Below are 23,924 nucleotides of genomic sequence, written 5' to 3'. Positions count from 1 at the left end.
AATTGAAGTGCAGGGTCCTGGGCAAGCTCCACATCAGCTGATGATCATTTCTGGAGTTAAGGCCTAGGAGTTTGCCTTTTCTCAAAATCGCTAGGTGATTCTCCTACACACCAAAGTTTGAGAACCCAAGCACAGACCCTCGAACAATGCATGCTGTCTTATCCAGGAACATCTGGTTTTCCCCATTCAGACCAGGGGACAGCCCATGGGCACACACATCCCAGTGCTGTGGAGCCTGCTCCAGAGGCTGCTGATGGTCTCTGTCCTGTACTTTATCAGCACTGTGCTCTCAGCCATTTGCATCCACTGACCTAACTAACACCTGCCACAATCGAGAAATGGTGCTGAGGTGTATTTTTAAGCCTCAAACCCCCCTTTTGAACTTCCTCCCTCTATTTTTGTGCACACTGAGAGCTATGTGTGTGTGACGTCTTCTGCATATACAGCCACTTTCCCCAGAGCCTTGAGGGTATTTATAAACACCTTCTCATAACCTTCATTGCAGCCCTGCAAAATGAATAACAAGTGAGATGGCCTTCATCTGGCAGGAGGGAAATTGAGGCATCTAACAGATAGTCAGCAAAGAAAATTGGGGTCTAGATCACTCTCTCTTTGGCAGCCATTCTTGTGCCTTCACTTCCTTGACCTCAGGCATCTGCTGTGGTCATTGAAACCCACTGGAAAATAATAGATCGGATAAAAGCATTTTATGGAAGATGTGGCCTGTGCCAAGTTCCTGCCTCAGTTGAAGAGATGGGATTATTCTGTGCCCATGTTGGCAGACTTCAGGTGGGAGGTGAGTTCTTCCGTTTCACGTTTATTTAAAATGCTATGCCTTCTGGAAGGAAATAACCTATAGATCCCAATCCCCAGGAACCAAGTGATAAGCATTTGGAGTGAAAGCTGATATCTTACCCCACCTACATTCTCTTGCTCGCCTACAAAGCTGACCGAGGGTTATAGTTCAGGGATGCAGCAGGCCCATGCAGAGCTCGGAGTCTCACACCACAGGGCTGCATGTTGCGTAACGTGGTACCCGGCTAGCTCTACGTAAGGACTTAAGGGATCCTTCTGTCGAGAGAGACCAGTGTGTGCATAGCTACCTCAGAGCAGGGCTCCCTTAGAAAAGATTTTGAATTGCTGCCTTTTGGCGGCCTCATGATCTTCTTTCAAAACATATACTTTAATGTACTTATTTTTTTTAAAGATTTTATTTATTCATGAGAGACACAGAGAGAGAGAGAGAAAGAGAGAGAGAGAGAGAGGCAGAGACACAGGCAGAGGGAGAAGCAGGCTCCATGCAGGGAGCCAGACGTGGGACTTGATCCCATGACTCCAGGATCACGCCCTAGGCAGAAGGCAGACAGTCCAACCGCTGAGCCACCCAGGTGTCCCAAATGTACTTATTTTTATATGTGGGCTTTCATAACATAATTTTGTTTGCTATCTTTTTATTTTAGAGATCAATTTTTTCAATCATTGGTTCATTATAAAACATTTATAAAATACAAAAAAGCATACAGAAGAAAATGAAAATCACCTACAGTACCCAGAAACAACTGCTGATACCTCGCTGAATTTTCTTTAGGTTTTTCCTTGCCCCCCCCCCTTTTTTTTCTGGTGTGCATTTGGGATGACATGAAATCAAATTTTCTTCAAGAAACACTGGTTTGATATGGTGGGAAGTGGTATTTTAAAAAACCACAACCTAGACACTAGGAATGTTGCTGGATATGTAATTGCTTCTAAGTCTTTAGTGTTCAGAGCTAGAAAAAAAATATTTTTTAAGATAAAATCGCTAAGACTTTTTACTGATACTTCAAATTGATATTCAGGATATGCAGGTTTTATTTAACCTCTTCTAGTTTTTATCTGCATCTCCTTTCTTCCACACAGAGAATCCTGGTTCTCAATTCAGGAATGGAAGAGTTAGAATATCCCATATTGATTCATATGCCTTAAGCTCCATTACTTACGCAGTAGTCTCAGAATAGCAATCTGAATATCCCACCACCAGTAAGATGGCTGATAATAGCTAAATTAGGGGGAGAGAATATGCCCCCCAAATACCTTCCCCCCATTTGAAAACCACTATTCCACACCTACACTGTCAAAGCACATGGCCACAGCATGTACATTATCCTTGTTGGATAGTAACTGTTACTTAATGTTCATTCCCAGGCCTATGTCAGTGCTCAGTGTTTCCCTGGCAATGTTGGTTGTTTGAAACATGTTCTCTAATGGATTCATCAAGAAAGACTCATGGGCTCAGGGTTGCCTAAATTCAGTCATAATGATAACAGTTCGAATCTCTCATACTTGAAAGTCAGTTTGGCTGGTTATAAAACCATTGGCTTACATATTCTTTCTATTAGTGTCACATATATGTTAGTTTGTTTTCTTCTGCCCTGAATTTTGTGTTTGAAAAGTGTTTTTCATTATAAATTACCTCCTCTTTCTTGCTTACATAGCTAAAAAAAAAATTTTTTTTGGTCTTAAAATCTGGTATTTTCTGCTTTTGATATTCACAGTTCTGGTTGACACTCTCAGGTATGTGAAGTGTTCCTTCAGACTACGGTGTCAATTTTTCCTTAATTTATTTTCTTTAATTTGCTTTGTAGTTTAAAGATTTGTTCCATCCCTTTGCTTTCAGTTTCTTCTTAGATTCCTATTACTGTATGTTACATTCCTATTACATGTTTTTTACCTATCTTCAGTATTTTGTCACTTTCTCTCGAATCTTTTAATCTCTTAATTTAATTTTGATTTTTAAAAATTTCTCCTTTTACCTTTCTCTTACTTTAGGAATATTACCTGTTGTATTAACTTTTTGCTCCATCTAGTTTAGATTTCAGTTCTGAAATGATTCTTCCTTGTCTCTTATTCTTTAAGTTTAATCCTTTCTTAGTTTTTATAATTTGATTTATGTTGTTCTTTCATATCTCATATTGTTTTCTTCATGTATTTTAGCTCATCTCGAAATAGTAAGTAATGGTTTTGATCTGTTTTGTGATTAGACCTTTCTAACATATTTTCATTGATGGTTGCACTATTATTCTGCTTGTATCATTTCAATATGGTATCTTAGTATGAAATTTGACTTTAATATTTCTCACTTTTTATATGAAATTGGTTTTTCTACACTTTAGGAGATGTGGTTCAGGATTATTTTTTAAATTTCATATGGTATCTTTTGTTGGTTCCATGTAATACTAAAAATATGGAGGCTTGCTTTCTTAGAATTCCTGGCTCTTTTTTCCTGCCCTACTTATCTGAACCTTCTATTTCCCTCATTTCTATTGTCCCTATCTTGCCAGATTCTGATTGAATTCTAAGCAGATTCTCCTCAGCTTTGAGCCTTGTCCTAGAAGTGAGCCTTGGCTCATCAGTTTCAAGGATTCATGGTAGATAGATCTCACTCCTTCCCTCCGTTGGATTGGCCAAAACCTAGTCAGTCTCATCTGTTGACTTCAAATGGACATTTGTTGCTTTTCAGTGAATGACTATTTTAACCTTGTTCTTAGGTCCATCAGATGCTCCCTTGCTTCTGTCTCCTTCTTCCTTTGCAAACACTGGCATGATGCAGGTCTTAGAGGCATTAGTCATTTGTCCTCATCCACTTGAATCTTGGAGTTCCTGAAGATATTTTTTAACCTCATATTATTGTAAATGCCCATGGGTTGCTGATTTTGCTATCCAGTTGTCCTGCCTTGTTAATGTGGGGACTCAGAAGGATGTAAAAAAGCAAACTGTCATCTGCCATCTTCATTTTCCCAGAATCCTTCTCAACCTAAAGAATAATTTTAAGGGATGCCTGGATGGCTCAGTAGTTGAGCGTCTGCCTTTAGTTCAGGTTGTGATCCCTGGGTCCTGGGATCTAGTCCTGCATCGTGCTTCCTGCGGGGAATCTGCTTCTCCCTCTGCCTATGTCTCTGCCTCTCTCTCTGTGTCTCTCATGAATAAATAAAATCTTAAAAAAAAAGAAAAATTGTAAATGTGCTCAGAACTCCACTTCCACCTGTACTGTCTTGGTGCTCACCCATAAGCCACCATTTAATTTTCACATCTTTTTTTTTTTAATTTTTTTATTTATTTATGATAGTCACAGAGAGAGAGAGAGAGGCAGAGACACAGGCAGAGGGAGAAGCAGGCTCCATGCACCGGGAGCCCGATGTGGGATTCGATCCCGGGTCTCCAGGATCGCACCCTGGGCCAAAGGCAGGCGCCAAACCGCTGCGCCACCCAGGGATCCCTAATTTTCACATCTTTTAAGCAGCTTCCAGGCTTTTTGAGCTACCCACCTGGATTTTTGGTGAAGGTACCAATTATTGCTTTTGCTACTAATCTGATTATAAAGTTGCACAGGTTTTGAGATGGTTGCTCATGTTCACATATGACACATGGGGAAAGAGCACTGGGAAATAATTAAGGATCAATATTGTGAAACTGAATGAAGGAAACCTCATTTGAAATGGAGTCATGGGGCTAGCAGGGTGCACTTTCATGCACTATCACTCTTTGCAGCCCTTTACCTACCCAACAGGAAGAGACTGTAATTTACTACCCCAGCAGGTAAAGAAAGATTTTCTCTTTGCCTAGCAACAGCCCAGCCAATGAGAGACTGTCATAACTCAGCCAACGAGAAGCCACTCCAAACTTCCAGTTTACTCCAGTGAACTTTTTGTTTATAACAGCCCCTCCCAACTCCCCTTTCTCCTTTATAAAACAGTGTTCCCTTCCTTTGTTCTCTGGACTTGCCCATAGTTTTGCCATGGCTCGCATGTCACAAAGTGGAACTCTATTCCTGGATGGACCCATTTTTGCTGGTAAAATAACTAAGTTTTATTTTATTTTTTATAAAGAGTTTATTCATTTATTTGAGAGAGAGGCAATAAGAGCACCAGTGGGGTGAAGGGCAGAGGGAGAAGCAGATTCTCCTTTGAGCAGGGAGCCTGATGCTGGGGCTCAATCCCAGGACCCTGGGATCATGATCTGAGCCAAAGGCAGATGCTTAACTGACTGAGCCACCCAAGTGCCACCTAACAATTTTATTTTTAAGGTCAACAATGTACAGAAAACTGTGTAAGTGAGAAAAATAACAAGACAATTGTTAATTTAGGAAAAACACATGGCTATTGAGAGAAGAGATAATATAGCAAAGTAAACAATGTCGACACAATAATATTCTAAACACTGGTGATCACTGACTAAAACCTGTGAAAGAATCACAGGACATGAAGGCAGGTACAGTGGGCCCAAGAATTCAATAGAAACTGTCTAAAAGCATAGAGATGGTGTTGTCAACATAATGGTTACAGATAGAATATGGAGATAAATATTAGAGAGAAAAAACTGCTGAAAGATCAAGCCTAGGACTGTGAGCCTGGAATCAAGCCCAGAGGACTAAAAAAAGGACAAAGCACGGGGTTGCTGTTTTTCGTTATCATCCCTTTCACACCTTTTGATTTTTAAAACATGTGCATGCATTACTACTTTGTAAGTAACTTGGAAAAACATTTGAAAATCCATGCTGGATTAAAGGTTATTATGCTTATTTTTCAAGATTCTTATATACAGTGTCAGATTGTTCTCAGAAGGACATGCTAATTTCATGTGATAAAGTCATGTCTTTCCTGATGTGTCCTCCCAGGTGAGTGGACATCCCCCTGACATCTTCTCACTCCAACTGTTAAAAACAACTTTTCCCAGTGTGGGAGGCAAAAATAGGATCTTATTTATTTGCAATTTTGATTACATGTGAAGTTATAGAATTATTATACATATATTATATAACATGTATATTTTGTATATAGTATAGAATTATGTTGTGTTTATTAAACATTTGTGAACAGTAATCTGTGCCCTTTATTGGTTTATTTACTGAGATCTTAATGATTTTCTTACTGAGTCAAATGAGTTTTTTTTTTTTTAAAGATTCAGGATTTTTGCAATTTATCACATTCACTAATTCTTTTCAGTGTGTTTTGGTGGTGGTTTGGGAATCAATTTGACTTAACTTTGTTTCATTTTTGACGTACAGAAATGTAAAAATTGTATGCTGTCCTTTATGATTGTTATCATTGTTCTTAAGCTTTAAAAGTTCATCTTCCCCTGTCCCACCACCCAACCGGGATCTGAAGGTTTGATGACTAACATTTCACTACTACACTTGCTTGGGGTAACAGCCTTTTGCTGGGGTAGAGACGTTCTATGTTTAAATGGAAAGAAATAGAGGATGTTTATGTTTCATCACAGCAAAATCGCATATAGTTATGTGTGACCTTCAAAGCCTCACAAATGTATCCTCCATGGATCTGCTGGCCCTTCCCATCCTCTCTGGACTCCTGGCAACCGCAGCTCTGTTTTGCATGTGTCACTGAGCTGGCACCTGAGAGCACCCAGGATGGCCTTTTCCTACAAAGTAACAGGTCTGACCTTTCAGGATACAAAATTTCTGCATTGAGTATTTGCGTAGTAAACTTTACTGACCCTACATGGGCTTCCCAATGCTAAGTTGTCCGGTCCCTGCTGGACTTACAGTCACTCAGTGTTAATTTAATCACTGGACTTGATTTTCTTAGTTCAAACTGATCAGTAAACCAGGTGAGACAATTTCCCCCAAAGACAGATTACATTCATCCTCCACAGCATGTCCTATGTTGTGGCCTCAAACAAGGCCTATTGCTCTACTGGCCATACTCTCCCAAAAACTGTGTTCTGGCTACACCAAGGGACCTGCTTCCTGTTTGGCCTGTAGATATTTCTGATTAAGATTAGTTGCAAGCAATCCATAGGAGGCTCTAAGTAATCTGTGATCCACGGGAGGGAGAGTGTTCATCCTCATTGTGGCCTGGTTCAAAACCGAAGCCATTTTCTAGCTGATTTTATTACTTTGATCTTTATTATAAAGCACTAAAGAACTTCCAGCATACTGACGGAGATGTGTTTTTTGTAATATAGCAGAATACAATAAATTTCCTAGTCTAGATGAATTCTACTATTAAAATTAGGCCAACCATACAGGCTCCCTTGGGATCCTTAAAAGGCCCTAGTCTCTACTCACATTTTTCTTCTTTTATCACATTTTTTCTTACTCTTGGGTGCTTTTTCATCTCTTGTGGAACATTAGAATCACTTGGTGAGATTAAAAATTACCAGTACATGAGCCCCCTCCATACAAGAGTCAGAATCCCCAGGGCTGGGGCTGGACATCAATCCTTTAAAACAATTCCTCAAACCTGGGTGGCCAGGTTTGAGAACCTGTGGCCCAAATTAAAAACTTGAATTTGGGGATTCCTGGGTGGCTCAGCGGTTTGGCGCCTGCCTTTGGCCCAGGGCGCGATCCTGGAGTTCCAGGATCAAGTCCCACGTCGGGTTCCCGACATGGAGCCTGCTTCTCCCTCCTCCTGTGTCTCTGCCTCTCTCTCTCTCTCTCTCTTTCTCTCTCTCTTTCTCTATGTCTATCATGAATAAACAAATAAATCTCTAAAAAAAAAAAAAAACTTGAATTTGCCAAGGCTGTTACACAACGCACATCCATAAGCATAGTATTCTGTCTTAGGAGCTTATAGAGGCCGTATAGTATGGGCTTTGGGGTCATCAGTGGCAGCTCCAGAAACAGGGTGAGAGATCTTGGGGTGTCAGCGCATGGCAGGTGGTTCCTATGAGAAGGTCTGAAGCTATTTGCAAGACAAGCTCCCTACTTTGCCTTGAGAGAGTGCCAGCGGAGACTGGTGATCTAGGGCAGGTTAAGTAAGCCAGTGCTTCTCCCCCAGAGTCATGCTGACCTGCATCTGTCTTTCCTAGCTGTGTGACCTTGGGCAAGTCATTTACTCTTTAGGCTCCTTGGTGGCCTACAATAAGCAAGGGACCTTGTGTATAAAATGCGTTTCATAAACCAGGCACCAAACAGGTAGGCAGGCGCTGGTTTTAGAGTTGCAGATGCAGAGAGCAGCCTGGATCCTGGAATGCTCGAATCTTCCATAAGCCATTTACCACTTCATGCAGATTCCCAACAATGGTTCGGGGAAATAATGTTTACTGCTCAAATACCTTTTGCTTTGTTGAAATGGACTCTGATAAGCTTCCAGAGTTCCTTCTGCTCCTTTCATTTAAGAGCAGGCAAAATGGGTTCCTTGTCTCCTTTTTTCTACCCTTCCAATCCCCCCACCCCATCCCAGTCCTGTGCCTCAGGCCCTTGTCACCAACTGTGGGAGTGAAGGGGTGCTTCTGGAACACTTTTGTCCCCGGATGTAGCAGAAATTCAGCTCCTGCTTGTCCCCTGACACCACTCTGAGGCCAGATGATCCTAAAGCAGCCGAAGGGCAGGAGAGAGAAGAGAGGTATAAACAAGACTGCCCAGGAAGGGGCTTCTTAAACACCCCTCCCCTCCCTCTGGAAGCTCTTCTCCACTTCCCCCTGCCACCCACTGCCCATTTTTCCGAAGCAAAGGCAAATCGGACTCAGAAGGCGTTGGAAGGAGGAAACGGTAATTGGGATCCTTTCTCTTCTTCCATATGCTATGTCTTGGGTGTTCAAGGCTCTGAACTCCCTTCTGTTGTCTCCTCCAAGCCTAGGGAAGCGATAGTACAAGTGTGTTAGTCTTGTTGAAAAGTCAAATTAAACGTGGTGAAGACAGAGCTAATTTATCTTTTCTTCCTTTCTTCCCATCTGTTCCACTTCCCCTTGTTCATGGTTAAGAGGGGGCCTGCTGAAAAGCTGAAAGAGAAACGCCTGCCCTCTGGATCCCGTGTCACATAGCTAGTCATTTGTCAAACCCTGCTCCTTTCTGCAAAACCTTCCTGCACCTGGCTCTTCCAAGCCCTCACTGCTATGAGAAGCTCTGTCCAAACTCTGGGGTATCTTCTGATTAGAGTGTCCTACCTTCTTCACTCTGTACGTTCCTTCCTTCTTTCATTCAATAATTCATTCATTTATTCTTCAGACAATTATCAGCTATTTTGAGGTCGACCTCATGGGTGCTGCACACTTTGTTTGAGGGCTCCCAAAATGAGAAGACACGATCCCACCATTCTGCTTCACCTACAGCCTGGTCAGAGAAAACTTGCAAAAAAATACCACACTACAGTGTGACTTGCTTTGTAATAAATGAAACAATAAGAGGACATGAAGGTGCAAAGGCTTCACAGAGAATCCAGGCCATGAAAGGTACGTATAAGTCCACTAGAGTGAGAAGGGGCGTGCTGGACAGAGGGCCAGTGTCAGAGTCACGGTGCTCAGCTGAGGATTTGATACGGAACACGGAGAGATGCAGGGAGACGCCAAACCATGGGAGTGGTTTGGAAGCAGGGTTTGGAATTGAATTCTAGAGGAAGGAAAGACACAAGGGTGGTTTTTAACCAGGTGAGTAACATGATCATCCTTGCTTTTGCTGAGGGTTAATTATACAGAGAAGGCAAAGAGCAGATCACAGAGGGGACATCCAATGGGAGAGAGTAAGATGCCAAAGGAGGCAATGGATGAGGTGCCCTCAGGAGCACAAGCAAGTGAGCTTCTGGCTTCCAGCTCTCAGTTCTAGAGCAGATGCCTTCTTTCATTGTGTGGTTCCTGTTTTCTCTGAAATTCTCTCTATGCATTGCCTGTAGCAACCGAAACATTTCGTTCCACAGAACGGAGAATTCAACTCTGCTCAAAAATGGAAGAAATTAAATGATTACATTGTAAGTTCAGTGAGGACAGTAATGGTATCTTTTCTTCAGTGTGTTCCCAAACATTCACAGTACCTTGTATGAAAGAGGGGCTCAAGAAATCTTTGATGAGCTGGATTGGCTCCAAAAGCAATATGAAGGGTATATTAGTGTCCCATGACCGCTGTAACAAACCACCACAAACTAGGTATCTTAACAGAAAGGCAGCCTCTCATAGTACAGAGGCTAGAAGTCTGAAATCAAGGGGTCAGCAGCGCCACGCTCCCTCTGAAGGCTCTCGGGGAGGATCCTTCCTTGCTTCTTCCAGCCACTGGTGGTTGCTAACAATCCTTGCTGTCCCTTGGCTTGTACATACCAGCATTCCAGTCTCTGCATCTGCTGCCATGTGGCCTCTTCTCCATATCTCTGGTTCTAAATTTCTCTCTTCTTACTAGAAAACCAGTCATCGGTGTAGGGTCCCCCTAATCCAGTATGACCTCATATTGCTTGATTCCATCTGTAAAACTCTATTTCCAGATAAGTTCACATTCATAGGTACCAGGGATTGGGGCTTGGACATATCTTTTTTTTTTTCTGTTTTTGGAGTGAGGTGAACAGTTCAGCGCATAACAAAGGGTGTGGTATGTGCTATTCTTCTATGTCTAGCAGTCTGAACTTACTCTGAAGGGTCTCATTCTATGTGGGGCAGATTGTCCCCAAGGAAGCTCCAGAACTTCAAATAACTGTGTGACATAGTCAGTATGCTGTTTTTTTTTTTTTAATTAGACATCCATTCTTCAAAAGTCTGAGAACCTACTATGTGCCTGACTCTGTTCCAGAATCTAGATATGCAGAGGTGAATAAGCTGGACCAGGACTCTGCCCTGATGAAATATAATTATTTGACTGTGTTTTAAACTTGCCAAGAGTATAACTCTGTTGGCAATTACATAACTAAAAAGTTTTTTTTTTAAAGGAATGAAAATCATTATTTTGCCAAGAGTTAAGCTAAGACTCACAGTTGGGAGAATGTCATTTCATAGAACTATGCCGTATCTACAAGGGCTTCTGGCAAAAATGTGAAACCCATTTGGAGTGCCCCAAGTCCGAGTGCAGCAGAGAGGCCAGGGAAGCCAGGTGGGCTCAAACAAGGGCAAAGTGAAGTGAGCTACCTGGAGCTCGTTTCCAAGGGCCAAGTTACAGGCAGTTCTGTGTGGCCTCACCATGGATCAGGCCACACTGGGTGCTCCTGAATCACTTTGGTGACCTTCAGAATCACCAGAGCGATCCTCCTTAAGAGCCTGTCCCAGCCCAGTGAACGTGCTGGGTGGCAAAGAGAAGAAAAGTCCTAGCAGGTGTTTAGTGTTCAGGGAACTGACTCCAGAACTACTGTGGATTAGTCTCTGTGCTTTTGGGCTTGACGCATCATTTGCTTCCCTTTTTGTAGGCTGCAGAGCACTTACAGGTGCAGTGCCTTGGTGGGCCAATCTGTGTGATTCAAAGGTGTGGCACTATAAGCCAAATTGTTCAAATTACAAGAAAGGTGATGTTTCACTCTCCACCTACCAAACCCTGGGTCTACCTCAATTATATACAAAGTTAGGAAGCAGAAATGCTAATTATTAGGGTCCCCTCAAATCCTGACCTTCCAAAGAAGGAAGGGAGGGAGGGAGGAAGGAAAGAAAGAAAGAGGCAGGGAGGGAGGGAAGGAAGCTCTCTGCTTCCAGGAAAACTATAATCTAGTGAGACAGAGAAGAAAAATGTAATTGTTTCCATATTTAGCATGCAAAACAAACTCATTCAAAATAGAATGTGTATGAATTCAAGGAAATAGAAATAAAGAATAACTGTGAGGTGCAACATTTCTCAGTGCTAAAGGAAAAGCAAGATAAATAATGACTTAGGAAAAGTGGGGTTAGATAAGAATATCAGAGGTGAGATTAAAATGGTGAAGCAGGAGCTTTAAAAAGTACGTGTGATTTCTGTGTGTGGGGAAGGAGGGAGCAGTTATAAAAATGGGGGGAAATGCAATATAATGCAAAGTCACTTATACATTCAACAAATATCCATTGAATACCCATTGTGTGCCAGGCACTTTGCTGGGTGAATAAGATAGACACTGTCACTACCCTTCTCAGTGGAAATTCCAGTGAAAAGCAATATTAAACAAGAACCTTAATTATTGTATGATTAGAATTTTGATCAGTATGACAAAGAACCACAGGGTGTGTTATGTGCAGCTAGTCTGTAGAGGGAAAGACCTCCTATAGCGGAGGTCTAGCCTAGTCAAAGGGAGTATGAGGAAACAACACTGTATTGCATATCCACTCTTGTGTAACCTGAAGCACAAAAAAATTCACATTTCTGGAGTGATTATTTTTTTAAAGTGTTTAGGTCCAACAGAATAATTTTCACATTTCTCTAAAAAGTCAATACGCTTTGCAATAAACAATTATGGGACAACTGGATATCCACAGGCAAAAAATGCATTAGCATCACTTCCTCACACCATAAACAAAAAATTAACTCAAAGTGGATCATAGACCTAAATATAAATTAAAACTGTAACACTCCTAGAATAAATTAAAGGAGTAAATCTTCACCATCTTGGGCCAGGCAAAGCCTTCTTGGATAGGTCATGAAAGCACAACTGATAAAAGGAAAAATAGATTAATTGGACTTTGTCAAAATTAAAAACTTGTGCCATGAAGGATACTATCAAAGTGAAAAGAAAACCCAAGGTATGGGAAAAATTTTTTTGCAAAATATATATCTGCTAGGGGACTTGCATCCAGAATATATCAAGAATTCTTACAACTCAATAATAAAAAAGCAAAAATCCAGTTTAAAAAACTGGGCAAAGGATTTGAATGAATATTTCTTCAGCAAGGATTTGCCAATGGCTAATAGGCACATGAAAAGATACCCAACATTATTCACTGTTAGAGAAATGCAAATCAAAACCACAATGAGAGCTCACATCATGCCTGCTAAGATGGCTAAAATAATAATAATAATAATAATAATAATAATAATAATAATAAAAGACATGATTCCAAGTGTTGGTGAGGATGTGGAGAAACTTGCACTCTCTTACACTGCTGGTGGGAATGCAAAATGGTGCAGCCAATTTGGAAAATGGTCTGATAGTTCCTCAAAAGTTTAATATGGAGTTAGCATATGACCCTGCAATCCTACTCCAGGTATATTCTCCAAACAAATGCAAACATATGTCCACAAAAACTCCTACATGAATGTCCAGAGTACCAATGTTCATACCATTAAGTGAGAAAAAAAACCAATTGTCCATCAACTAAATAATGGATAAATAAAATGTACCCACTCCATACATGGAGTATTATTTGGAAATAAAAAAAACGAAGTACTGATTCATGCAAAAACTTTGAAACCCTTATGCTGAGTGAAAGAAGCCAGCCACAGAAGACAGCATAGTGTTATTCCATTTTAATGAAATACTTCAAATAAGCAAACCTGTAGAGACAGAATGTAACTTAGTGGTGGCCCAAGGAGGGTGGTGGTGGTGGAGTGGGTGGGTGGGTGGGCAGGAAATGGGGACTGACCCCCTAAGTCTTGTGGATATAGAGTTCTTTAGGGGTGGTAAAAATGTTCTCAAATTGTGGTGATGGTTGCACAATTCTGTGACTCAACTCAAGCTGATGACTTGTACACTTTAAGTGGATAAATTATATGAATTAAATTTTGGTAAAGCTATTATTCTAAAAGTAAATATGCTTAGTATATTCAAAATCTAATCTCCCTTCCTTCTTCCTTCTTTCCTTCCTTTTTTCCTTCCTTCCCCCCAACATCAAATTCATAAGCCTGGGACTGAATATGTTTAATCCATGGATCAAAGGATAATTATATCATCAATTGAGTGTAAGAAAAGACAGCAAGCCAAAAATGAATCATTCTTTTAATTTGTGGAACTATAGGCAAAGAGAATATCTGAGGTGTAAGCAGGTCTCCTTAATGAGATTTATTCTTTTTTTCATTCAACACATATTTATGGAACATTTATTAAACATTTGAAGCACTGCACTAGGTGCTATTTTATGATTTCAAAGCAACACACACACAAGTACATTTTTCACAGCATACACCTGAGACCGAGTTTCACATGTTTTTTAACCAGTCTGTCAAGGCTACCACCTCCCTTCCTTCTAGCAAATAGTTTACAAGAGCTGACTTTGGTCTATCACAAATTGTTTAAAAAGATTAAACACACAACCACATTAGGAAATCTCTTGATATTTACAGAAATGCAAAAACACTTTTTTAGAAAATTCATAAAATATGTCTATGAGTTTGTTTGATAACACTCTTGGAAATCTTAGACTCATAGGAATGGGATGGAGAGAAGCCAAGTTTGCCCCTTTGGGTGCTTCTCTCCATCCCTGGGGCTTGCAGATCTGCTTTGGTTTAGAGAGAGCTGAAGCTTGACCCGGCTGGGACCAGTAGCCGATGCCAGTCCAATGGCCTCTGGAGAAACTGGTGGATTATGAAACTGCTCAAGTCTACCAAGGTCAAACCAGAACCCTTTTCACCTTCAAGCAAACCCAAACCTATAAGTGTTGCCCGAGGTCCCACCCAGATCCCCTGAATCTACATCTCTGGCAGCAGGTCAGATGATACCTATAATCCCAGAAGTTTCCAAAACGGCCGTCAGTGACTGAACTCAGATCAATGTGCATTTCCAAGTTCTCTTTAAAAGTAGAAAGAGTTGGGACTCTCTAATCAGAGCTCTTTGAGACGAGAAGCAATTCCCTGGGCCTGTGCAAATTTATGCTTAGGTCTTCAGAACTAATTGAATTGGGTTTTGGAAATTAGACACTGGGCAGGGAAAAGTAGCCATTCATCTCATCTTTAAGGTAAGGATCATTCCTTTGGTTTATCTTCAGTATTTTCAGGTCAACCCAATTATCCTCCCCCCAGAATTAGCAGTGAAGTCGCAAAATAATCCAGGAGAAAAGGCGTCTACATGTACGAGATTTTACTCCAAAGGAACAGAACACGTTTAGAGAAAGAATTTTCCTGGGGAAAAAATGTAACTTTAAAATAAAGTTTTAAAATAAAAATCAAAGGGAAAACATTCTAGCCAAATAATTAGGCTGCTAAAATGTATGCATTACTTTAGAAAAAAGTTTTTTTCTCCGCTTAGTGTCTGAATTTTCTTTATTCTTTACCAATATTCATGATTCCAAATGTATCTTACTCTTATTCATCTATTTAAGATTATTTATTAGCTACACTTTGTCAGACAAATATCTGAGATTTTGGTGTGTAACTTGAAGTTTTTAAAGATGAGTGAGGGGGAAAGGGTAGAACAGAGCAAGAAAGGCAAATGTAAGAGCATGTGCGTGTTTGTACTCTTTTGATTTTGATGATCCACTTTGAACTGAATCACTTGGATATCTTCTCTAGCGATCCTTCCTTCATAAGGCAGGAAGGTGGGCTCCACTGAATTCATCAGGACACCGTCCTTTCGGGAGAAAGGACACTTTGAACAATGGATGCCTTTCAACAGCCACCGCCCAATGTTCTGAGAGCACCAGTTTGCTTTCAGCCAAATAACAAAGGCTGATTTGCCTTCTTTCTAATTGATTCGATGGTTTGTTGGCACTTATAAAACATATTACATAAATCCGTAGAAATCTTTTGTGATGACAAATTTGGCATATATATATATATATGTATATATATATATACATATATATATATATTTTTTTTTTTTTAAGTAGTGATTTTTTGCTCTCATGATTTAAGGTGCTGAGATGCTCCCAGCCTTCTCGGATCAGGGTGAGTGACGTTCATTTCTCAAGGCAAACACTATAAAAGGGCTTCATTATCCTGTGGGGACCTGATGTGCTGTGTCTTCCTGACAGTCTCTTTTGCAGCTGTGCCCCATTTAGTGCAAACTCACTGTTAATGCAACGATATGTGTATGTGACTCTGATCACTTAAACATGCAGTTATTCTTTGTTTCACCGCAAGATTTCCTACAGCAAATCTGGATGACTAAACTGAAAACATTCAAACTCCGGCTCAGTGGCTCTTAGGGGTTTCCAAAAAATGTAGGCCCCTGAGGTGGCACTTCGACCAAACTGTTTCCTAATCAAATGGCTAATTGGTTAGTGACCAAGGGTTCCATCATGTCCCCCCCCCTCCCCACCCCACCCCCACTCCCACTATTTTCCTTGGGATTCTGGGTCCCGCAGGGTACGCTTTGCTGGGATTATTCAACAGGCCTTGCTCCAGACTCCTGGTGCATAGAACTTATGTTTAATGCTCCACCATTCCAAGCAGAGAACGGAGACTTCTGCAAAACATGTCCACAAGTCATCAGCAAGATGTGTAATGACTGTATCCGACTGTAATGATAGGCCAGGTTTTGCTATAGGCTGTCTGTCTGGGGATCATTAGTCCACCCACACATGCAGGGCCTGCCATGTTGTGACAGACTTGTGATAAGCCTCACAGAAGCCTGGGTCCACTGCAAACTTTTCTGCCCCTCAAGGCAAGGGAGAAATTTTTCTGCACTCAAGACTGGCAGGGCACCCACATTTTTCCCCTTGTTCTATGAGTTCTTCAATCCTTAGTGCTTTTGATTGGTGGTCCAAGCTAAAATATGCCTTTTCTGGGACTTGGTATAAAATGAAAAAACTCCATGAGCTGGACCATGAGCTGGACCATAAAAACAGCTATTGTTTTTATATGGACTTCCTTTTTCTGGGATGGAAAAAGTACAGGATTGTGGCCATAGACCCCAAGGATGGCTTCTGGGTGTGGACCGTACACAGACGAGGGCCTGCTTTGTGCAAGGCAGGACAGAGAGGAGCCCAAGACTCCATGCAATATCCACTTACAGTCTTTTTGCCCCAGGGATAGGCTCCTACTCAGACAGTTCATCTGAGTAACTGCAGGAAAAGGATGCAGAAATGACATATAGTTAAACCAATGAAAAGCTAGAGTTTTCCTTACTTCCAGAAAAAATAAAGCTTGGGGTTTTTGGTGCTTTCTTTTCGTTCTTTTCTTTTCTTTTTTTCCTTTTTTTAAGAAGTAAGGACTTTTATGTATGGAATCATCCAAGAACAGTATATTTACAATTTTTGTGGCCTTGATTGTGTTAATGAAGCTATTATTCAAATAGAAAATGAAAACTGCCCCACCGTGGAGGCACACTTGGCTGAGTGTTTGGAAACGACAATAGCAGCATCTATGCAAATAGTAGGAGGAGAATCAAGACCAGAACACAGCTGCTCGGTTGGACAGACAGAGCCGAGCTGGCCTGGTCTTTCAGCATGCACATCACCCTAGACCAGGACCCATTGTTGGGCAGGGGAGTGATGCCTGCCACGTTGCACATGACGTTGTAGACATCCACGGATTTGATTGGAGCAGCTCTGAAGTTGGATTTAAAATCTGCAAGGGAAAGGCAAGCAAACAAGTTGTCACAGCCACTTCCTGGGCAGAAAGGGGCTGAGCCACAGCACAGGGAATTACACTCGGGCTCCAGGCAGCTTTGGGACTAGAAATCAGCTGTCGATGGGGCATGGCCAAGTCATTGTGAACTTGGGAAGGTATCTAGAAGGGGTATAGCTTATAAAAGGAAGCTGCTTTCTATGCCTCATGGAGATGAGTTTCTTTAAAAAGACAAATCAGCAGACCGTCTTTGTGAGAAACTGTGGTCCCTTTCTGACAGCAGAGCTATCTCGGAGAGGCAGAAGGGCATCTCCATTTTTGCTGCTGATTCCTGCAGAGCACTGGAGAGCAAGTGTGGTCACAGAAGGTTGACTGTCTTGTTGAGCTCCTCAAACCCCAATCACACGGTATGCTTATCTTACAGGACATCTATCTAGCAACAACTGGTTGGCCGGGGCCCCCATAGCCACTCAAAAATATTTCTTCATTTTCCTGCCACATCAAGGTCTCAGGGCTTTAATAGAACGTGAACCTGTAGGGTTTCCTCTGTGCTGCCTAACTCAGAAGCAAGAGCAGTGGTTTCTTAAATATGTTTGGAAAATCAACTGAATACTCCTTTAGAGTCTTTCACTGGCAGATAAAATAACTTAGCCGAGTGGAATGTTTTCCAGCAAACTGGTATTGGAGCTAGGGACCCAGATGAAGGCTCTGAGAGCTCTGGTGGACAAGAGTATTGTGCTTCCACCCAGAGGCTGCTCCAGGGGTGATGCAGGAATATAAAGGTCAGGGCTAGCTGGTCACAGCACAGGAAGTACAGAGGGGTTTCAATCAAGAGAGTGCACCTTTGCCTTCTCTACAGGAGGCAGAGAAGAGGCTGGATGCGAAGTACTTGTCTGTTCAAAGAGTGAGTATAAGAGGTTAGTAGTGTACATGGCAGTTTCCCTCATGGGCCCCAAACCAGAGTTCCATTGAGCTTGAATTCAAGAAGGAGAATTTATCCATCAATAAAGGGCTCTGCATGTATTTTTAGTTCGTGCAAGACTTTGAAAGGAAAAGGGTAGTTTGGGGGCTGTAAAGCCCACTTTTATTTTCTACCTTAGAAAATAATCCTTTATAATTGCTTTGCTAAAATGATCACACATACTTTATTTAAAAAGCAAACAAGCGCCAATGGCGACATAATCCAGAAGTGCCAACACCAAATCCTGCTCTTATATTAACCCTGAAATTACAAATACAGAAAGTCATATTCAGAAAGCTGCCATAGAATATGTTAGATCCGGGGCAACTTCCCAAATGATGGGTTTTGTTCACTTTGGAGAATTAATGTTGACTTTAGTATAAGAAATTAATAGGCTCTACAACCAGCCCACAGTCACTTACTTAGCTGGATAAGCTCAGGAAATGGGCATGAAAAAGGTACCATTTTAAACCATAGTTCCAAGCGTACCACATTCGCTCAATGACTGGTAGTTATTAATAAGCGTGTAGAATAAACACCCAGCAAGGGCAAACTAGGGACTGAAAATATTCATTTAAATTATTTGGATGGTTCAATTCACTTTTGAGGCAGGAAGGATAAGGAATAAGGCAATATCACCTCATGGTAAAAACTAGTTAAAATCCAGAACCTCCCTGGAGAAGAGCCTTAATAGCAAGGCAATTACGATTAGGTAAGAACAGTGGTCAGACTTCCCCAGAGAAGAATCAGCTGTGGTATGAGAAATCCATGGAAAGGTTGTCCCAGGAAGGTGGAAGCAACTCCTCTCTCTCCTTCCTACTTGGCATGGACTTGGACGTGACGACCACACTGCCCCAGCACCTGGTGACCAAGTCCTTGTGGGTGGGGAGGGTGTGTGGTTGGCAGACAACAGTAAACCCAACATATCCTTCCCCAGCCCTCCAAATACCCATGTCTTTAACATATGGCGGGAAGAACCGAGATCAAGCTCTGCTGACAAAAAAATTTTTTTAAATTAGAAAAGATTTTACATTGAAAAGTACAGAAGTTAATCCTATGCACGTAAGCAGGAAGGAGAATTGGGTTTCTGTCCCACCCCATCGGGTTCATGACTTCCTATGCTGCAGTGCTGGGACTTTGGGCCCAATGACTAGAAGATCCAGGCTAGAATGAGAGCTTCTAGAAAATTCCTGCACAGCGAAACAATGCCAGATCCAGTTGCGGAGGACCTGGCCGAGCTCTGCTAACTCAAGGTGGCATTTTTGCACCTGGGCTGGGAATCCAGGTTATTTCCATGAATTTAAATTTTGTGGATATTGAAACTGTTTCTCCTAAAGAGAAGAGGTTCTGCTAGCCCATGCCATGCCTGGCCACCTTGGGCTGCTTTCCGGGGGAGGCTTGCTAGCTCACAGGCAGCTCACTGAATCACACTCCTGCTGTCTTATCTTAAAATGTGGAGTTCTCCAGGGCAAGATTAGGTTGTTCAAATTAGAAACTGGTATTAACCAGAGAGAGGCTATCTTCCAGAATTATTTCCTTTTCTTTTTGCTGGACCAGACTTACTGACGTCTAAAGCTGTATCTGGGCAGCCGCAATGATGCCCAGCTTCCTCCCTAAGCGAGAAGCGCATATAATTAATCAGGAGGGATGTACCTTTATCTCAAAGTGCAGCTAGATAGCTATTAAAGGCCTCACTCTTAGATTTCCTTCTGAGTAAACAGGCAGTGTGCAAAGCTGTTCAATCTTTCATGAGAATTGGAGCCAGAAACGTGATGGTTTGTGGGAGGCTCTCAAGGCAGTATCTGCCTGGAAACGTTTTTGCAATTGGCCCAGTCCATTTTCATCAGGGGTCATCTACCTGTCTATAAAAGACTAAGGCTTTTAGTTTTAAAGGAGCATATGATGGAGCCCTTTGTTGATGGACAAAGTTTCCCCTCTGAATTGAACTTTAAACTAATGTGGCTTTGGGTACTTTGTTTTAAAATTTTGGTTTGAGGCTAGATTTCCTTCCTCTTTATGCCCGAGACTCTTGTTTATAAACACTCCTTCAACTGACAACTGTTTGCATTCATGATGATTTCTCTCCTCTAAGGAAGAAGGAGGTGATGCTTTTGAATAGCACCCTGAAGTTTAATGTTCTTCCGTATAAAGGCCAAGGCCCTGGAAGGTCTCCAACCTCATCTAACCAACAGTTGACCTCAACAAAGTCCTTAAGGCTCCGTCCCACATTATGTTTTTGAACTCTTTGGAGAATTAATGTTGAATTTAGAGGTTATATTAATTAATGCTGAATAAGAAGTTATATCTGACCTGAGGGTTGGTTGCCAGGGAGCACCTGCTAACTATCATTGCTTGATGGCAATCCGCTTCAGCATCCTCTGAACTCTCTTAGACCAATGTTGTGAACCTAGTTAGCACTCTATAAATGCCTGCTGCTACTGGTACTGATGCTTACTTATTCAGGACTTGGGAACTTGGAGCACATGTGGGAAAGGATCTGGAGCAGTGTGTTCCCTAAGCTCAGGAGGCCAGGGGCTCCCAAGAAGAATGCAGAAATGGACACCCAATTGTTCTCAGCAGCTATTTTGTGGTAAATCACCCAAGGCAGATGGAATGAAAGGGGTTGACATGTATCTTTGTCTTGCTACATCAAAAAGAAGAGCAGACCTTCTAGGCATGACTACTAACCTATACTTTGAAAGGAAAGCATGGGCTTTCATGGGCTAAAACATTCTGATCTATGTTCAGAAAAATGGCATTTGGAATATGGATGTTGGGGTAGTTTATTACATATAGTAAGGAGAGTGGACAAGTAGTAAGAGAGAAGACCAGCTTATGATCCTGTCAACTGACGGTTGATAGCTGTTGACTGTCTCTCCCACATCTACTTTAAAAAAGAAAGAAGGAAAAAAGAAGAAGGAAAGAAAGAAAGAAAGAAAGAAAGAAAGAAAGAAAGAAAGAAAGAAAGAAAGAAAGAAAGAAAGAGGCATTTGGGTCATAGAATGATCTCCAGAGTGTTTGACAAATTTTTCCACAATGTGAATTTACAGTCCTCTGTCAGTTAAAGCAAATGACCAAATAGACCCTTTACATCTTCCCTCTATTCCAGCCTCAGAAGTTTATCTGGTCTAGGATGGCAGAGTAAATTTCCTTTCATCCAAGATACCCCTGGGCCTTCTGGCTCATTCTCAAAGTCAGTCTCAAGGTCATTTTCCAGGCTAGCTTTGAGCACATCCCAGCTTCTGGTTAGGCCCTAAACTGAATGACCCCACTGAGGTGGGTGCTCTAGACAGGAACTGTGGAAGAGTCAGACCCTGTGAAGCGATCACGTCAACTCTGAGACTCACAGCTGTCAGCAACCTGGGGTCTGATAAGCTTTCCTGGACATCAGATAGCTGTGAAATAACATTTTGATGAATTAAGTCAAAAATGAATCACAAACATGTGGAATACATTTTCTTCACTGCACTCAAGATTTAAAATTTACAAGGAAAAGTATTTGGCCACATTTGCCAAACCTAAGAAGCATTTGAAAGCAAGCCAGCCAGCCAAAGATGTTTCATGGAGACCAGCTGGGTTTGCTCAGCTTTGCTCATAAAGAGGGTCCATAAAGAAATCACCTCGGCCTTTATTAGTGCTATCGGCCCCTACCGGAGACACTTCCTTGGGAACAGAGGACAAAGAATTGGGTCATTTCTTGCCTACCGGGTCCAAAGGCCAGGAAGATGCCACGCATGTCCATGAGCTCGTTGTCATAGCCGTGCCACCCGTGCTGCCAGCCTTCCCTCCTGCCAGTGCTGTTCATCCAAAAAGGAAGTGTCTCTCGATTCTGAAACCAAGCAAGGCAGTTATGTCACACCGTGCCCCAACCATCGTGAGGAGTGAGCATCTGGCCCAAACTACCCCCCAGTGTAAGGATTTCCTCCTCAGCATTCTCGACTGGGGTCATCCAACCTCAACTGGATCTCTTCCTACTCAGGTAGCTCAGACCTCTGGAGGCAGCCCATGAAATTGCCAGAGAGCTCTGGTTATAAAGGTATTTTCTTACACGAAGCAGAACTGTACCTCGTAATCAGTTTTAAAGCCACTAAATATATCACGTTAGAGACAGAAGGGATGTTAAAGTGTATCTGTGGTACAGTGAAAAATATATTTGGCCTTTGTCCCAGGTTCCTGGCCCAGAGCTCTTAAAACCCTTGGAATTTCCAGAGTGATGGAGGTTTCTTCTGTTTATTCATAATGGGTCCCTTTTTCCCCTACCTGAGTGTATGTTAATGAGATGGCTGACTGGTGGCTCCAGAAGGTCACTGGAGGAACCAACCATGTGATGGAGACGTCCTCTGACCTCTAGGCCTGCATTCAGTCTTGTGGCCCATGATGGAGTCACCCATGCCTAATGCAGTGAAACCCGCATAAAAATCCTGGAGCAACGTGGTTCGGGAAGCTTCTGGATCATTGGACAAATTGATGTGCTGGGAAGGCTGTGACCCCAAAGACAGCATGCATGCTCTGTGCCCCTCAGCCCCCATGCTTTGCCCTATGCCTCTCTTCCATTTGCTTCTTCCTGAGGTGTAGCCTCTGTAATAAAACTAACCATAAATAGAGCACATTTCAAACCTGAAAAGGCTCGTGAGAACTATCCAGTCTGCAGCCAAGCCGGACACTTGTGTGGGTAGCCTGGGGACCCAGGAGCTGGCAGCTGAAGCGGGGACAGTCTGGTGGGCCCGAGCCCCCTAACACGCGGGGCTGCTCTAACTCCAGGAGGTCTGTGTCAGAACCGAACTGAATTGGAGGACACCCGACTGCTGTCAGAGACTTACTGGAAAACACAGTGTCTGATCTAACCACCTTGTTTTTCACACAAAGCCTCGAAGCCCGGAGGCCTTTCTACCCACCCCATCCCACCCCCATCTTTCCTTTTTTCTAGCTCCACCCTCAGGAGCAGCTCGGGATAAAGGAGTCTCCTGCTGTCCACTTAGGCAAACATTTGAAGAAGGCACTGCTGTTCCTCTTCTCCAGGCCTTTTCCATCTTTGTTTCCACCAATAGTCTTCGTTCGGGATGGGCTCCAGAACCATCACTGCCCCGTCACCCTCTTAAAGGAACTCCATTTCCGTAGACTGCAGGTGCTTGCTTGTGCCACCGCTGTGGGTCCCGAGGAGCCACCTGGACACATTCCTAGCCCTTCAGCGCAGACTCTCACCATTCATGCCAGATGTTCCAACCTCTGCTGAGCAGGGCGTGAGATCACAGACATTTCAGATGCAGGAAGCATCTATTGGTCGTGCCCAATGCATGGCAGCAACAGTACCGGCAATGTGCAGGATGGCCCCTGAGAGTCATCATAGGGCCATCCGTTTAGTTCGCCAAGAGCCTGCCCTGACATTCACTTGATCGTCACCACATCCCAGTGTGGATGATGTCCTTTTCCCGGCTGTACAGTTGAAGGAACTAAGGCACAGAGAGGCTAAGGGACACCCCTAAAACCACACAGCTGTTGAGAGGCAGGGCTGGGATTGGAACCCGGGGAGTGTGTGCGGGGGGCTGTCTCCTGGTCCTTGTGCACCTTCCGCGACCCCACAGCTGGAGGTCACTGCAGTGCTCCTGCCTGTCCCTCGCCTCTCCACTCACCGAGCAGTGGCCAGTTATAGAGTATGGAAGAGGGGTTTTAAAATCGGATCCCAGGGTGTCGCTCTCTGGTTCTGCAGGCTGGCTCTGATCGTGGGCAGCTTCTCCGAGCTGCAGCTTCCCTGCTGGATGGGATACTACCTGCCTCACAGAGGTTCTGGAGGAGGGCAGGACCGTGCTACAGGCCCCACATAATAGATGCTCAATAAATGGCTGCGGGATGGTCACCAGATGCTGCTGGCTGTGAGGC

The 23,924-nt window shown here is 42.7% G+C and overlaps 1 protein-coding gene and 1 long non-coding RNA gene across 2 annotated transcripts in view; one reads left to right on the top strand and one right to left on the bottom strand.

Annotated features, from left to right (window-relative positions):
* Window positions 1-461: 461 nt before the first annotated feature.
* Window positions 462-23,924, top strand: part of LOC119869574 — a 28,860-nt gene continuing 5,397 nt past the window's right edge. The window contains exon 1 of the long non-coding RNA XR_005371652.1: window positions 462-796. This is a non-coding gene — a long non-coding RNA (uncharacterized LOC119869574). The remainder of the gene's footprint in view (window positions 797-23,924) is intronic.
* The window catches only part of ENPP6 (ectonucleotide pyrophosphatase/phosphodiesterase 6), a 112,381-nt gene continuing 102,018 nt past the window's right edge, over window positions 13,562-23,924 (bottom strand). Inside the window, exons 7-8 of the mRNA XM_038560433.1 lie at window positions 21,753-21,876; window positions 13,562-17,086 (exon numbers count right to left, since the gene is read on the bottom strand). Coding sequence (XP_038416361.1) covers window positions 16,881-17,086; window positions 21,753-21,876 — 330 coding nt within the window. The 3' untranslated portion in view covers window positions 13,562-16,880. The remainder of the gene's footprint in view (window positions 17,087-21,752; window positions 21,877-23,924) is intronic.

The sequence above is a fragment of the Canis lupus genome, chromosome 16, assembly GCF_011100685.1.
Source record: "Canis lupus familiaris isolate Mischka breed German Shepherd chromosome 16, alternate assembly UU_Cfam_GSD_1.0, whole genome shotgun sequence".
Taxonomy (NCBI): Eukaryota; Metazoa; Chordata; class Mammalia; order Carnivora; family Canidae; genus Canis; species Canis lupus.
This window is presented reverse-complemented; position numbering and strand designations above follow the sequence as displayed.